Source organism: Ceratina calcarata, unplaced genomic scaffold, assembly GCF_001652005.2.
Source record: "Ceratina calcarata isolate Rehan_Ccalc_2016 unplaced genomic scaffold, ASM165200v1 scaffold115, whole genome shotgun sequence".
Classification (NCBI taxonomy): domain Eukaryota; kingdom Metazoa; phylum Arthropoda; class Insecta; order Hymenoptera; family Apidae; genus Ceratina; species Ceratina calcarata.
Window position 1 is genome coordinate 334,614 of NW_017132445.1, and position 18,080 is coordinate 352,693.

The window sequence follows — 18,080 nt, forward strand, 5'->3', positions numbered from 1 at the left end:
ATGGACCAGAGCATTTCTCGTTCTGTACGTCAAAATACGAATAGTGTTCTGTTTCGATGAGAAAGCAATACGAGTGACAATTTGACCGACCCACCAGTAGCGAAACACTAGTATAAAGTAGAAAGACCAGAAGGGTTCTCTTTAAGATCGTCTTGGACTAGTACATGAAAAAATTGATTTCACTCGATATCTTCTTGCATCGTTACCCGAGATTTGATTTTGACACAGTTTCGCAAATTCTATTAATAAACGAATAATTGTAAAAGATAATGGTAACAAGGGGGTAAAGAATCGTCGGCGCACGTGGCTGCCACTTCCGGGGACCGTCGCCCTTGGCTCTGTATCTTGGTGCGTCGTGGGTGTAGTACGACGGTCTTAACCATCCGGCGAATGTGATTATCAAAGCTGGGCGGAGCGTAGGCGTTGGGTGCCACGTTCCCCTCTGCACTGTGTCAACGAAAGGGTGACCGGTCGTTGATTCGAAGAGAGGATGCGCGGTAGTCGTGGCCAGGGTGCGCGACCCTGAGGTACGATTCGTCGATACGAGTTGTCGTGGGCGTATACGAAACCTCCCGGTGATCCTCGGCGCACGCTCTGGCCCTCTTCTTCATCGGTCCTCTTCCCACCAGACCCAGCCGGCGTCTCTGTCACCCGCACGGACAGAAACGCGGCTCGCGTTTCACAGACCGGGTACAGTCCGGTCTAGCCTGTCGTTCGGTCACGAAGCAGCCGTTTAGCTGTCGCGACCCCCACGCGTGATCGAAGGGACCGACGACGACGGACCCCGGGTAACAGCTGGTCCACCGACCGACCGTCCGTCCGACTGACGACGCGACGCGAGACCGACAGAGTCCGAGCGAGTACGGAGTTGTTGACACGCACGTGCGCGCGCGTGATACCACGTTCACACACGGGGAGACCGCGTATATAGTCGCACGTTCACCCCCCGTCGCGTCGGTGCGCTTCTTCCCTTGTCCTATTCGGGGGTGAATCGTCGCCGCGTCCCGCGACGATGACGCGGGAAGAGGACGAGTTCGATGATACGAGATAATAGACTGTTCTTCTGATACCGGTGTGTTTGGTGTGTTTGTTCGAACGTGAACTCGTTTTTTATTATTGGTTGTTTTGTGGTGAACGACGGACAGTGAAGAGGATCGAGGAAGATCGAAGGAAAGGGTGGAGGAGGTGTGAGATATAGGAGAGGGTGGATAAAAGAGGGAAAGAGAGATGTTGCCGTATCAGATGGCCATGGATTATGGGGGCTTTCAGCGGCAAAGCCCGGTCGGGGTCGGTGTCGGTGTCGGGGTCGATGTCGGCGGACCCCATCAGGGGCCCGCTGGGGCGCTCAACATCAACCCCGCGTTCACGCACTCCTGGTTCGTACCGGCGGACCTCTGTGTCCCGTACAAACAGAGTCAGGGTCCTCTCCTCGAGCCAGGGCATGTTGTTTCTCTTTATACTTATTTTTCTCTTACTATCTACTATTTTATAGTTCACGTTTAGACGTTACGATCTACCTAGCCCTTTCGACGCAACCTAAGCTTTCTCTTATACCAAATATAAAATGCTACTGAGAAAATTCAAAATTCTTATATTTAACATCGAACTCATTTGAAATCTATTAAAAATATTTGGTACCTTCATGTTTTTCAATTTCGTTTGACAAATAAGTCTCAACATTTATATTCAGTCTTTCATTAGACGATTCTATTAAAAAAATATTCACAGTTCAAAGACAAGAATTAGAGGAAAATGTTTAGTTGAATTGGTACTGCTTGTAATGGAACGAAAGGGTTGTGAATCCATCAGGAGGGGAAATGTTGTTCTCGATTTGTCGCTTCGCGAGTGATGAGAGCGTTAATCGTGAGAGGGTCGAAGCGCGTCGCAACCCCTTCGCGTCGGTGACGAAGATGTTCACGGCAATTGATAGTTCGAGTGTGAATTTCAGTTTCGACGATCTTCAAAAAGATTTAACGAGTGAAGAATGTATAGATGCAAAATCAATCTTTACAACATAAATCTCATAACAATCTTTATCGTACATATTTCTATGGACTAAAATGCAATAGCGTATGTGTAACATACAGTAAAGTTTCTAGAGCTTTCCATAACTACCACATTGGTTCCGTGAAAGTTTTCGACTGAATTATTGTCCATGCTCCGGCATATTTTGTCGCGAACCATAAGATACTTCATACGTATCCAATCTGCAACCTGCTCCGTATTTATCTTCGTTGACGATGCGAAGAGCTACAGTTAAACAGTTCACAGAAATTGAATAAAGAAAATAGAATTTTTATATCGCTTAGCAGTTTCCAGCAGCGAAAGGGCTAGAGGTGCGTAGCAAACTGCTCTCTCGAGGTAGATCGCGACGATTTACTAAATCATTTAATCACAATTAATCATAAACTGTAAACTTCATATATCACTTGATCTTATGAAGAATAGTCATAGATACTTAACACATTTTTATGTACAGCAATTGCTTGTAACACATAAGAATAGCACACTTGCAAAGTGTCTGTGCAAAGTACTTCCAGTATTCTTACAGTGAAACTTAAAACTACATATTAAAGGATTATAAAGAATTGTTTTAATATTGCTTTTCCTTGTACATTGGATCAAGTCTGTTAAAATTCTTATTCCTCGTACATTTTCTTAATCTTCGATTCATCTATTTCTCGGTTCTCACTTATTAAATCTTCACCAGAACTGGAAGTACTTTGCACAAGCACGAAATCAACAAATTTTCCATTCGTCGATCCAACGAGCGAGGAATTTGTCAATTGATTTGCCCGTCGTCGATGTCGATTCAAAGAACTGCGCGGCATTAATATGTGACGTACGTCGATCGAGAAATGACGTCACCTACCTACGAGGCGAACCTGTAAATAGTGCGCTGTAAAGTTGATGTTATAACTGTAAATCATTCCTCGCGCGCAGGATGTCGAATTTTTATCAGGCCATCAATCACCTTTTTCATTCGGCGGCATCGCGCGCAGATTTCTGATGCCGTTCCCTACACCTACGTGCACCACTGTTCACAAGTTTTAAGACACCTCAGACTGACATTCTTTTATCGTATATTTTATTAATAATCATTAAAGGCTATTTTATGTGAAAGAACATTGCAATAAATGTCCCAATTTCTATTCACTTCACAATTTTTACTCACTGCCTTTTTTCTATAATTTTATATGCAGTCTTAAGCCAGTGAAGTAGAAACATAACGTAAACAGAAATTTGGATACTTTCTATAATAGTGATCACGTGAACCATAAATAGTTTCAATGAAATTGCAGTTCGAGTAAAACAATTTTTATCAATATCCAATTTCAATCGGCATTTGATTATCAGAAAGACTTGTGAACGAGGGTGTGTGTACTTAAACAACAGAATAAAGAAGTGACGTAGAACGGAAGGGAAAAGAACATAACGAAGTGAATTTTGCAATAAGAATCGAATATCTCGTTGCCTCATCCAGTATTTGCATACGTGTTGCTCGGTTTTTTATCGTCGTACGTGAACCGTCTTGATTCGTTGATGGCGTGTACGGGACAAAGCGGTACCAGTAAATCCAGTTTTCACCTCGATTAAACGAAATTGCATAACTCGGCTCCGTCCATTTGTTCGTCGCGCCGCAGACAAGTTATTTCATGCTCCATTGTCATATACTTTCGTGTACTCGATTATCTTCAAGCTCTTAATACTTCTTGTAGAAACAACTCATAAATCTTAGCAAAACTCATATTACATTTACACTAGTAATAAAATTGAAACAAGAAGTTAATTATAGGTTTCATTGATTTAGAGATGTTTCATAATTTTCATCAATTCTGTTTTAAGGAGAATTCTAAACAAAGCATTAAGAGACTTCACACATAATTTCCAAATGATGTGTTACAGTGATACAGAGTCGACACTTAATAGTAGATAATTGGATTATTATCCAACCACTTATCTTACCTCGCTGCTAATTGGTAGCTCGTTACCATAAAAGACCTAACACCTTTCACTATGAAAGGAATGCGTACACCTTTACCTCGCAGAAATTCACAAATTACAGGTTATTAAACTTAATACCGATTAATTAAAATCGAGTGGTAGGGTTCCTTCTTCTCTTCTGTTTGGAAAATTGTATGGGCAAGGGTTACGAGATCGTGACACGGTTTTACGAGCCTGTAAACTGGCCGAGAACGTCAACCGCATGCGTTTTTTTCCCAGATATGATTTTATAGGGTAATATCGTTCCCCTTGTGTTCTTTTCGAGCGGCCATTATCAACTCAATAATTCAGACGAGCGGACAAAAACTGTTCCGGAAATTTATTTTCACAAAATTTCTCGTAACCCGTTTGATCGTCATTTTGCAAATATCATGATCTTAAGTCGGTTATTATTTGTAATGAATAAAAGAATGAATTATTCTTTTCTCAAAGGACGTGAACCAAACTATTCTTAATAACATGGAATAGAATCAAGAGAATGAGTCAAAAGATAAATCGAAGTTCATCGTTCCTCACTTTTGACAGATAAAAGATTATTGTCGAACAAATATAAACATTGGTACACTCGGTACACTGTTGCTCGTGTCTGTATTTTGACACGTGAGAGAGAAGCGGTCAGGTAGATTCGTCGGAGAAGAATTTGCCGAGTAAAATAGCGTCGCCGGTAGCTGGTCCCTGGAGAGCTCTGTCACAGCGAGTGGATAATGGGAATTGTGATGGGTGGTCTTGTCGGACGGGGGTACAGAGGGTCGTGAACCTACGGGTGCAGATGAGTACGTCACGCCACGGCAGTAAACCCGATACGATTAGAGAGGAACGCTGATGCTGACGGGGCATCCCGGGGAGCCGTCAACACTACCTTCGTATTTTCAACCCCGCCCTTTTTCCATTATTCCTCCACCGATTCCGATCGTTGCGTCCGCTCTCCTTTCTTCTCTCCTTGGACCACTCGGACGCTCCGTTATTGCGCGGATAGTTACACACTGTGGTGGACACGCGGCTTAATATCGGTCGCCGAGGTTTCGGGGAACCGTCGGGCTTCGCTCCATCGCAGTGCCGCAGTTGCCGTTTTGTGGTCGCTGTTTGTTCGGATTATTTTATTCCACCAGCTTTTTATACCGTGTTCGGTCTCTTCAATCTTTTTTACGCACTGGTTTTCAATTGTATGCAAATCTTCAGTTTTTTCAACGATACTATTGCATGCTTCTTACCGTAAAAGTAAAAAAGATTGTATTGATAAAGTTACATAATTTTTAAATACAGTTCCATGTGACGACACTAGTTTGTCTGACAGGGCACTGTCCCGTTTCACTCGTACTACTTCACAATTTCAAAGAAAATAATTTACTTACGATTAAGAATACGGCGTTATGAAACGAGATATGGTTTAGAAACACGGTGTCGATAAACTAATCATTATCAACTAGAAGCATAGTGGGACAAAGATCAGTGACCGCGAGTCGTCTGGGTTTGGCGAGGGTGTTGCCGTTACGGGTCTCACGTTCCCGGAAGTAGGGACATGAGAATGTCCGGATGCAAGTTGTGAACGTGAGACCCCTAGGAGACTAGACTCGCCCGTCGAACTGTCGATTATTCGAGAAGTCAAACAGGATTCCTCCGTCTTCCTACTTGAAATTCTCGCAACCAAAACTGACACATTCTATGAAATAGTTTAATTTACAATATTTGATTTTTATATTTCTATAGTGTTTTGCATCGAATCTTATATTTAAAAACGAATCCAATCCGATAAGGCTGAGGGTTACACGAACGTTGTTTTTATGAACGTGACATGTCTTTCCTTTTATTTCAATGTACTATGAAAAGGATATACATACAAATGTCTGTTTAATCTTTCGGATGGTTTACTCAAATCCCAAGTAATTTCATGTTTGAAATCGTGCCTGGGCTGAAAACTAGAGACTCGAAAATCGTCGTAGGGTCAAAAAGGGACGAATCGCGGAGGTCAGTGCCGGGGATGATTAAAGTAGTATATCGAGCTATCGAAAATGCAAAGGGGCTTCTTCCGGCTGAGGGAAGAAGCTACGTTTCGTCCGAGCCGGCGAGTACGTTTACCGAAAGTTCTCAGGCTCGACCTCCGCTCGGACACATCGGGAACCACATCACGTAGACTTTAAGCCCTCCCTTATCTGCGCGTCATCAAGAACCAACTTCCCTCTGTCTCTCTATCCGGCCTCTCTCTCTCTCTCTCTCCTGCGTTGCCTTCCCTCCCCCCCCCCTGTATAGAGCTGGTCTACGTGTACCGCGAAGAGGTCCGCGCTTTTTTCCGTCTCCCGATTTCTTTCTTTATCCTCGCTCGCCTCCTCTTTTTTTTCCTCTTGGACGCACGGTACACATGCGCCAGAGTCCTCGTGATTTACATCGCCGGATGTGCTGGGATAATTTAGTGGTTATCGTATTGTCTCTCTCCACAGTTCTGTCCCTGCGCCACCGCAAACGTTTGTTCTCCTTCACCGGTTCCCTCGGCGAAGGGTTTCATTCAGACACCGCCGTCTTGTCGTGTAAAAAATACTTTTCCTAAAACCGAGTGGCTTTGTTCAACAATTTGTACACAGTCACAAGTGATTTTCATTTTCATTTGAAAATAACTGTCCTAAGATTCCTGAATAGGATGTCGATCAGCTGTCGTTGAATTAATTTGATGAAATTGCCAAAGTCGCACGGAACTGTTGCAGATCGTCGAATTTTCTCTCGTTATCGGCGGCCGCCGGAAATGATATTTTCTTTTGTCGAGGCGGTACACAAAAGGCCGGGCATCCGATAGCCAAAAGGGCCGCGAAAGAAAATTATGTCGAAACTGGAGCCGTAACATTAGGAGCATTGTATTGTAGCGCAAGGCTACGGCTCCCCCGGGAAACGGGTAAAGGGCGGCTTGGTCCTTCTCCAGCTCACGTTCGCTCCTCCATATCGGGCCGCACACTCTGACCGGGGCCACACGGACTAACCGCTGCGAGAAGAAGCGCGGACGGCGTTGGGACGTGCCCTCAGGTGGTGCTTCGAACCAGCCGAATGAATTGTTTAATTGAATTAGCCGACGTTTCCTTCGGCCTACCGCCTGGCAATCATATAATTCCCCCGGCGCCTGCTAATTGCCGCCTCTTTTCCGCGATTATTATTTATCGAATCTCTCCCATCCCCCGTTCATAGTCGTTTCATTCGAGAAGGGTGTCGATATCCAGTTTCATTGAATAACTTGATCGTTAATACTCACGCCCTTTGAGGATCGAGCAATTCACCTCGAACATTGTAATTTTAGATTCCTTCAGGTATTCCCTGTTGATCTCTGATTTCAATTTTGTCACGAGAATAAGCATAACGTAAACTTGACATTTAAAAATGTACAAAGGGTTAACTGCTATGTTTCGAGGATCTTGCCATTCATATACCAATTTTCAATCACTGCCGCTTCATCTCTACGAGCTCGTTCGGAGATGAGGCTGTAGTTCCGTTCATGAGATTGGAGTTCGGTCACGGAACGCGGGCCAAAGTGCGATTAGAGACGGTTTCCGGTGCTGATTGTGCAAAGATAAAGGAAACGGAGGGACGAACGCGTCCGTCTCTCCCAGGAGGAGAAGCTGGCCGGGAGAAAGATAGGAGGCCGTGTCTGCAGACGTGCGAAAATAAAATTACGCGGAACTTTCGGTCAAATTTGTTGAAATTGGGCGGCATTCCCGGGCGAGCTCCTCCCGCGGATCCCACGGGACCCGCCGGATAGAGGTGGCGTCCCTAACCATGCGCGCCGGCTATATCCGTATCGTCGAGGGGTGGCAACGCGCCGCGGACACATAAGGATCCTCGTGTTCGGCCGTGCTAAGTGCCGGCCATCAATAATTCAGCAGCGGACCCTGACGAGGTTATCGAGGCGATCCTCGAGCAAGAGGCGCCGCTGGATTTTTCATCCGCCGATTTCCAGCTGCAGGAACACCCGAGAATTATTGATGGACGCCTTCCCAACCCCATTCCTCTTAGAACAGCTAGTTAAAGAAGAAGAAAAAACGAAGGATCAACAATTTTTGCTATCGCTGGTCGATAGGGAAGTCTCGAGGATAAATCGGTCATTATAAATAAATGAAACAGCCAGCGTTAAATTACACGTGAATGTTCTAAGGCTCGTTCCTTTTGCAATAAATAATTATCGAAGAAAAACTCGAGAAAAGTCACGTGACAATGTTTCACTTTTGAGCCTTGTCGAACGATTGACAAACAAATCTTGAAGGCAAAGTATTGAAGAATTTCCTCATCAAATTGAGGTACTGAAATGTATTGAAAAAAATGCCTCTAATTGAAATGAAAATCGTATAAGTAAATGCAGAAACGTTTTAAACGTTTTAAGTAGAATAGTCGATGCTTGGTCAGACACGAACTCGAAACAAGTAATTGACTGATTTCTGACGACTCCGGTGAATCATTTCCAGTCTCCCGATTCTTTCTGAAAGGAAGCGAGATTCCAGAAGGGTGAAACAACTATTTTTCCGTTTATGCACCGACGGTATGTACTCTCAAAAGGCGTCGTTCGTTTCGTTGCATTAGCACACAACGCGTACGCGGCGATTAAGGATGATTTTTTTGCAATTCGAATGCAGTCTACCTTCCAGTGTTACCTTGCCAGGCGTTAGAGAACAACCGACTTACTACGTTTTAAATGAATTTCAAATATAAAATAAGTAACATACGCAGTTTTCACGGATGATTCAGCCGCGTCTGACGCCACGCGACATTCCGATGAGCAACGCAAATGCGCCGCGATTGACAGCTATCATTTACATAATCGAAAAGAGTCGAACGTCGTGTTAGAAACTAGGCATGAATGGTATTCAAGCTAGATTCATTTATAAATTCATTAGAGGTATATCGTTTCCTCGAGCTTGTCATCAAGCCAGGCAGTTTCATGCAAACAATTTTATTACATGCTTTACAATGAGAAGTCAATAATTAAATCGTCTAGTAATTCTTATCATATCCATTTTCTAATCGATTATCGAACATGGGTAGGACTTCGTACAAAGTTTATACAATCTACGCTCGATTTCATTAAATGAATAACTATAAAAGCGCAGTGATTACAGTTCTCATTTGCTCTCAATCCAAGTTCCTGCCTAGAAACAATTGCGCCAGCGTTTCTCTTATCAGGACGATGGAAGTTGAACAGGAAACGATCGGAACCGTCGTGTCGCGGGACAAACGTTTGACGTAACTGACGACCGCGAGTGCCCGCATTTTTAGTAAGCATCGTTGCATACGGCCCCGCATGCGATGCACGTACCACGCTCGTTTCTGCATTCGCCGTCGTAAAAAAGTCCGCGGCCGCATGTTCCTATCCGAAATTCCAACGGAACTCTTCAACCGATACGAGCGAAGCGGTAAAACTAAAAAAATGCCTCGTTTGCTTATTGTCTGTCGGACAAGCTCGTTTCACCGCGGAATTCTGTATTAACAGATGATAGCAACCAGTGCGATGCTTCAAACGTGAGACGTGCACTCCGCATTTTAACTCTCATGGCAAATATTACGGTTGTACGATAAGTAGCGTCAGGAAATTGATACTTAATAGTTGTATTAAGACATGTGTATGAATTCGTCACTGAGAGATCATTGAATGAATGTACCCTTAAAAATGTGTTTCTGTCAGGGTTTATAAGAGACCAATGGATAATTGGTCTTAAATATATTTTCAAATATGTGAACCAATTCTTTTTAAATCAAATCACACACGAATTCTGTATTAACCCAATGAGCAGTTCACTGCTTTTTAACTCTTATCACGCTCTCCCCGAAAGCTCACGAATTACGAGCCATTCTGAAGTTCGGCGTCGAAACTTCAGCCCCCAGGCTTAAAACTTTAAATTACCGGAGCTGCTCTTAACGAGAGAAAGAATCGGCATCGATGGCAAATGAAATTTCCCGCTGTTTTCAAATTCGTCGTCTCCGAGGCGTAAGTCGCGTGGTTGTAGAGGGTCCGGTGTCCCGTGATTGTCCCCATGGGGACCCGAGGATCTCCTCCGGCGCGGAGGAAGTCGCGGCACGCTTGTAAAATGCGAAAACAAGACGGGCCCTTTTCCTTCTCCGCTCTTTACGACTTTTGAGCGGTTGTAATGGGGCTGCGTCGTTCCGGATGGCGTTCGCGCGATCAACGAAAGGGGTCGTCGTTTCACAGCCGTTGAGCGCGGCCTAATAAAAATCCCATCTTGTTTGCAACCCTTCCGCCCGGCTAAACGACGCGTTTAATTGCCGCGCGTTTTTTTCAACGACTCCCAGCTTTAGTTTCTTCATTAATCGTCTCCAAATAGGTTTCCTCGGCACAAAACATTTATCAATGTGCTGCAACGCATTTACTAGACTTTTACAATGAGAATTATACCCGGCTTGCCTTAATGATATTCTGTTTTTCTTTGTACAGAACAGCACAAGAAAAACAAACATGGATAATCTTTGATCAATGGTTTACAAAATATTTTATCTAACATCTTTTTGGCTGCTTGTATACAAATGAATTGCGCAATGGACTAGTTGCGACGGGCACGCGTAAATATATTCAATTCTATATGTGCCAAGGTAATTGTTAAGGACCGTTCAAGGCTCGAATTGGTTTATCGTCCCATGTTTAATTCATTCTGTTTATCCGGTACCTAATATAATTATGAAATTACTGTTTCATCACGTTTATACAAGTGCCGGTTCGATACGAAATTTCGTATGAAATCGGCTACGTTCATCATGTTTGTTCGGCAGTTCACGAAATTATGAAATCACTATTTAATCATTTTTATACAGATACCAGTTGGATATGAAATTCCGTGACGCGATGCCTCTATACAAAATTTGACATTCGTATGAATGCACTAGGAGATTGAATGCGTTTCCAGTTCGGGAAATTCGGTTTGAAGTTTGAAATTTCGGGACACGCTCGCGGAGCACAGGGACAGGGCCCGTCTCCTGGTTAACAAAAGGTTAATGACCGTGACGGGTAGGGGTCCGGGGGGAGAACTGCTGTTCGGATAATGCGGATTACCTTCCCATTGGCCAGCCGGTAAATGTTTAAATGCAAAACCGGAATCGGTGGGCAGGCCGCGGGGCGTGGTTAATGTTACGTCGACATTCACCCAGATACATTCGGCTGGCATGTCAGCAAACACAGGCATGATAGCGTTTGAATAATGTATGTACAGCCTGGCCAGAGCGGGTGGCCGCTTTCTACCCTCTAATCGACACGCCTATGGCTACTCTATCCGGTTCAAAATTAGTTAATTACAAATTCGCACGCATTTCATAATTCGTTATATTTTATTAATATCATATTACCAAGTCGTTTATGTATATCTTTTGAACTTGAATTTACCGTCCTTTGAAATGGTCAAACGACACGGAACGATTGAAAAGAAATTGAGAACGAGAAAAGGGTTGATATAAATTTTTTTGTCAAAAGTGAGATCGATTGACCTAGATGAAGTTGACAGGGAATCGAGGAGTCACCCTAGGGTGCCGCGTACTCTGGGTCAATAGCTGTAATACGATTCCGGCAGAGCGGTTAATCCGCTGCTGGCATATCAAGTACGCGAGTCCTTGCGGAAAGGACTACGCGAAACGAATATCTTACAATTGAAATTCGGACAGGAGCCGAAGTTTGTTTCGATTCCATACGCGCCGATGGTTACACGTTTTCGATCCCTCATAAACTAGAAGCGAGCTTCGCGAACTTTATTGTCCCGTGCATTTGTCATTGTCGATCTTATAGAACAAAATTCTTCTGCTCTACGTCGTGCGTAAACAAACGTTTCTCGAACTAATGAGATTTAGAATTCGATTTGTCCAACGATATTGTTTAACCTTTTTCGGTTTTCTGTTACAGTATTCTCGAGCTGCGCAAGGAGAAGAGCAGGGACGCTGCCAGGTCTCGAAGGGGTAAGGAGAACTTCGAGTTCTACGAGTTAGCGAAAATGCTGCCATTACCGTCGGCTATTACCTCCCAGTTGGACAAAGCCTCTATAATAAGGCTAACCATCTCGTACCTCAAACTTCGCGAGTTCTCGGGTCACGGAGACCCGCCATGGAATCGGGATGGGCCACCGCCAAATAAATCTATCAAAGGTAAGGATCTCGTTATTAACCCATTGAGACCTCGCACCATTAAACTCAATTCGCGATCATAACAAACGATTCATCAATAAATATGATAAACATTTTAATGAGAAACATTTTAATGAGAAACATCTTCTGAGTATTGAAAATTAAACAACTGGTATTCGTACAGAGAAGATTCTATATAAAAAATAAGCAAAGAATTTCTAATAAGATTAAACAGAAACGTTGAAGTAAATTTTAAATTGTCAAGACAAAGTCTGCCATGTCACTTCGAAGTAAACTTGACCGATCTTTTAATGGAGATGTCGCATTCTCTGGACTGTTTGTCTGGCCAAGGGTGAGAGGGCAGTTTTCGTTAAATGAACCACGAAAATGAAGAAAGCCAATGGCGATGGTATCGCTCGATCATAGCCGACAATTCTCTATTACTATGTATCTGGGAATCTCTTGCCGGCTGCGTGGTCACTCGCCAGTTTCTAAAGGATATCGCGAGGCTCGATCTATTGCCGGCTCGCTTACGCGAATTCTTAAGAGGACCTTTGTCCGGTTAATTCGATACCGGTGTACCGTGAATTTCCATCGAAATTCACCCTCGGCCACCCCCGCCGGACTTCGGTGCACCCCTTTATCGCGATAGAACAGCCGATACCAGCGTGCTCTCCGTTCCATTGCAATTAATTTACGACGTCACCGAGATTATTCCGTCCTTACTCGAACATCGTTTCGGAGTACAGACTCTTGTTTCCGCGGAAATATTTGAAAATCAAAGTAGAAGATGTAATCAAACATTGTACAAATTAATTTTATTTTAAGTCTCCTTTCAGCAGTAATTTTAATAACAGTTCCTGCAATGGGCTTCATTCGTTTTCATGTTTCTACCCTGTTTCACGACTTTATGCTCGTCGATCTTGAACAGAATCGCCTCCCCTACTCGGGGTTAAACACTGATCCATCAGCAGATATCAGCAACAGATACATTTTCTAATAAGCAGGGAACGGGCAGTCGCCTGTGCTGTTTCCAGAGCCTGAAGAGGGTTGAAAGAATATCATTTCTTCGGGTCGCATTCTTCCACTTCGATGAACGTTAGATAATATTCAATTAAATTCTGAATTTTCACAGTTCTTAAATTTTAACAATATTTCTGTACACAAGAGCAGTGATTCCTGTAGATTCGATCACCTAACGATTTTCTTTGAAAACCATACTCATGTATGAAACGACGCACACGCGTGAAACAACCCTTCGTTACGCGACCCCCTGGAAACGCGTTGCCTAAAAATTCCACCTACTCGAAGGAATCCGCCGCAACGAGGCGGAACAAGGAGAATAAGGTGGCGGTTGCCGGGAAAATTCACTTATTCATCGGGACTACTTTCAGCGAACCGCGCGGGGGTGGCTCTGGTTGAGTTAATATTTGTCGTGCGCCGGGATAAAAGGAGAGAGATGCACAGGAGCCGGCTGGGACCCTGTCTGCATATAAAGGTTTAGGTGGGTGCACCACTACCTACATGGAAATCTAATCACAGCAACCCCTGCGCCCAGGCCTCGCGTTACCAACCGCCAATGTAACTAAACTAACGAAATCGAGTTAGGCACCGTCCGCACATCGCTGCCGCAGCTCCTCGTCAAACTAAACTAAATCCACCGCGGCCGCTTTCTCTCTCACGTTCTACGAAGCAACCCTCGAAGCCGCATGTCAACGGCATACAACTCCAACGGGAGAGACCTCTCGACTTAACGAAGTAAAATGCGTTAAAGATTTCCAGACACGTCGCTTCGTTTAGTTCCTTTATTTCTTTTGAAGTTCAACTGCTGACTGAGTTTTATTTCCTTGTTTTTTCATGGTTCATGTCTTCGAATCTCGTCATATAATATAAATTCAATTCTCCTCCCATTGCTTGTTCGTTCAATGTTTTTCGCGTTTGAAACAATAACGTCGGTGCAAGAGTGCAAAATCGTAAATGGTAATTTCACTTTCCAACTTGATGCCAGGTCCAAATGTGCCCAGAAGTTGGCAAAGCGATCCGAATTGCTTCCAAACAGACCGCGTTTTACTCTTTCGGTAACGTCACGTTAATCGAGTAGATTTTTAATTCGTTTTTTCCATCACAGTTTACGAGTAGTTACAATGTAAAAAATTGTGCAATTTCTATTACTTCGTACTTACGATAGATTATTTTACATTTAACTGTAAAGAAGTAAATGTCCTCAGTACTGAAAGCAAGTTCCATGGAATAACACTCGTCGCGAAGGAATAACGCATTACGGGGGTTGGTATTTTTCCATTATCCCCAAGGAAATACCCACGAGCCACAATACTGAACAAAACCATCGATATTTCTCAAAATATTATCACTTCTGGTAACTCCGTTCAGAAGGAAATTCATTTCTGGTATTAACATTGCTTGAATCAATTCTCGAAATGAGATCAGATCTCTTTAATAAAGATTGTACTATCATAATTTATACACAACTCTTTTTATTACCGTAAATCGCATTATTTCAACAACTTTTATATGAGAAATCAGATGTATTTATTACACATTTCTAAACAAGACTTCTTGCAACATTTCTTTTTTGCCAGTACAGAGAAATTCGAAAAGGTGATCGGTAAAAGTTTAATCGGTATTCACGCACGGTCGTCGGGACGCGGGCGTCGCTGACGGAAACGCTTTCGTCGAGCGAAAGTCCGGCCGGATTATTCAGGGATATCCGGGTCCCGAAAATATCGAAACGGTCTTGTTGACCAGAGCCCGAGGCTGATCAATCCGGCCAGTTAGCCCGGCCGTTTCCGCGCTCCGTAAGGCTTAGCAGATTAAGCGGTTCGCGCCGAGTTTGATCGAGTCCTCTAAGTCTTTCATTACGATGCTCCCGCGGAGGCTGGGCTTATTATTACGGCCAAGAACGTCTTGTTTGTTAAACGAGGGGAGAAACGAAGACGCGAAGGGGTCACTGGCTATCTCCTCCCGGGGCTCACGGAGTGTGACTCACAATGGTCAGAATAAACTAGAGGTAGACGTCAATCAATCGGCCAAATGTCTTTATTAACTCTTTGCTGACCAGGGTTCTTCTATAGGGGATGATCAGGCAGCTGAATGAAATAGACTAGTGGCTTGTGTACTGACATTAACATAAGTTCTTCATTCTACTCCCCTCAATTTTCGAACTTTAGATGTTAAATAGAGATATTATTTAACCTACAGATTTTTACATAAAATATATTTTTGTACATTATGTAAATTACCTTCATGCCTCTTTAAATATTGTAATATTACTGTCCTTAATTACAATATCTCGCTATGTGATTTAAACGTAGAATTGAAATGTTCATACTTCTAATAAAACAATAGTTTATCGATTGTACGAAATCTATTTTCCATAAAGTTTACGCCCGAATGATCGATAGCCTCCATAGAATTTTGATTTATCGAGTTCCGTTTGTTCATTACTATTCATCGTCCGCGATATGCTCGGCAATATGCAATTTGGCGCTAGCCGACGAATATTAATTCGCGTTTAACATACATATCGTTATGGGATAACTATGGATCTGTCGTACACGCCTTACGAAAGCGTCTAAATTTAACCAATGGAAAATAGAACGTCGCATAGTCAAATAAGAACGACGTATAAGACGTTCACCCTGTTCGATAAGTGCGCACTGGAAATGTTTCAGGTACCAATCGAATGAGGTCATCAGCATCCCTCGCGATGGACCATTTCGATGTGCATCAAGGCACTCACATACTTCAGGTAAAATAAAAATTCTGAATCTTTAAAATAGCATTAGAAAATAAAGTAGAATTCTAATTGAATAAAAATCGGTACAGAAATTATTTAAAAATTTGTGATCTGTTGCAATTCATGAGAAACATTCAATGAGAACTGTAATAAATTTGAAACAGTTTATTTCATATGAATTCTAATTTAAAGTATTTTCATACTTTCAATAAAATGATCAACAAACGTAGTTTAATTATATGGTTTTATTAGCTTAACATTTTTAACTGCCCTATAATTATAAAATAGAGCGTGCTTCGAAATGCGAGTAACATCCCGAAAATAAACTAGTAGACAGGTTCTGATATGGCACGTTGGAAAAAATAAAGAGAGACCGAAGAACGATTGCAACGATATTTTCCGTTTCAGTCGCTGGACGGGTTCGCGATGGCGGTCGCCGCTGATGGACGGTTCCTGTACATATCCGAGACCGTCTCAATTTACCTTGGACTCTCACAGGTGAGTGTGTAGCTAGCTCGTACGAATCGTCGTCGTAACCGTGGCGATCTTTGATGGAACCGGGTACCGGGGACGTAGACTAAGATGAAGTTAGGCAGAAAAACGAAACGACAGAGAGGTGTAGCTACCAGAAGGGTAACGGAACGAAGTCAGGGGGGGGGGAGATAGGTGGTGGTCACAGGGGTTGGGTGAAATGAAGCGGAAGACATATAAGACACAGGCATGCACGTGAGGCTGGCACGTATGCGCGAGCCGGAAGGGCAAAGATAGCACGGTAAGGCATAGCGAGGGAACACGAGGTCCGTTGGAAAAAAGAGAAGCGTAGGGTAGAGAGGCGGTAGCCGCGGCAGGCGGACGTACCGGTAAGAAGAGAAGGAAAAGAAGAAGCGGAGCTGGTAGTAGAGGAGGTGGATAAGGACGAAAGAGAGGGAGAGGTCAAGGGAGGAAAAGAGGAGAAGGTTGTATGAGTTGGCGGCCATACTGGCTGGCACCAAGCATGACATAGACGAGGGAAGGGTGGGTGGTTGGGGGCGGGGGTGGTCGCATGCGGCTCACGTAGCCTCTGCACGGCGGCGTGTTCGCCATTCCTAATGCTGCCTGTGAAGGTAGATGGAGGAAAACGAGAGAGAGAGAGAGAGTGAGGAACTAGAGGTGGGAAGGGGGGAACGGAGAACCGAGAGAAACCGAGGAACAGAGATAGACAGAGAGATAGACGAAGTGGGAGAGAGGAAGAGCGATAGCGGGAGGTACAGGAGGTGTACGGGAGGTGACCGGTGTACCAGCTCGGTTCTGCGAGACTCGTGGAGCAATCAATAGGGTGTTTCGGGGATTCGGGAAACCGGCGCCGACGTTGCCACAAACATGGCCGCTCCGCCGTGTTCCCGAGGTGTGTTTCTTCTTTTGCTGGTGAAAACCAGAAGTCGCAGATATGGAAATTCAACATGCCTTCGAGTCCCTTTCGCAACAATGAAACTGTCTTTAGGAAGTCCGCTCACATACACGTGTATCAAACTCTGCCTACGGTCTATTTAACCCTGTACCAAACTATCTTTCAGTTTCAATAAAGAATTCCTTAAGAATCTGATATGATAAATCACTGAAATGTTATAAATAAAATAATAATTTGCAAGCGTTTCACTTGCGGTCTATAACAGTTTTAAAGTCTGGCTGGAGTCGAGGTTGATTCTTAATGGGTCTCTTTCTCTTTCTGCTGGGTTACGGGGTATTGGTATTATTATTATTCTGTCGGGAAGTTCGATTGAAATTAAAGTTTCCACGCCCGATGAAATTGACTCCCCCCTGGCACCGTGTCTCTCTCTCTCTCTATCGAGGAGAGCCTCCCACGATGAGAAACCGTGCCCCTCTGAGCTAGTAATCTACTTCGCGGGATTTACATACTCTTACGTGCTTTGTCTTTGAGCGAACTCCCGTAATCTTGAGATTGAAGGGTAAATCGACGTGCTAGGATTACGTATGTTTAGATAATTATCTCAAACATGAAGAGAAATATGTTAGAATTAACTACCTTGGCTACGTTATTTTAATACGAAAGGGAATTCTTTTTGTTTTATATTATTTCTTTAACTTTCTGTTCCCACTTCCGACAAACTTTATGCTTTATAATGTGTAAAAAAGAAACGTTCCAAAATACGACTCAATTCCTAAGAGAAAATTAATCTGAAGAACTGTATACTACATCGACGAAAGAAACGTAGTTTCAGTCACGTCGAAGCAG

General features: G+C 43.5%; 1 protein-coding gene across 1 annotated transcript in view; it reads left to right on the forward strand.

Moving 5' to 3' along the window:
• The window catches only part of LOC108623434 (uncharacterized), a 213,758-nt gene that overhangs the window by 190,835 nt on the left and 4,843 nt on the right, over window positions 1–18,080 (forward strand). Inside the window, exons 24-26 of the mRNA XM_026812198.1 lie at window positions 11,873–12,111; window positions 15,783–15,859; window positions 16,256–16,345. Coding sequence (XP_026667999.1) covers window positions 11,873–12,111; window positions 15,783–15,859; window positions 16,256–16,345 — 406 coding nt within the window. The remainder of the gene's footprint in view (window positions 1–11,872; window positions 12,112–15,782; window positions 15,860–16,255; window positions 16,346–18,080) is intronic.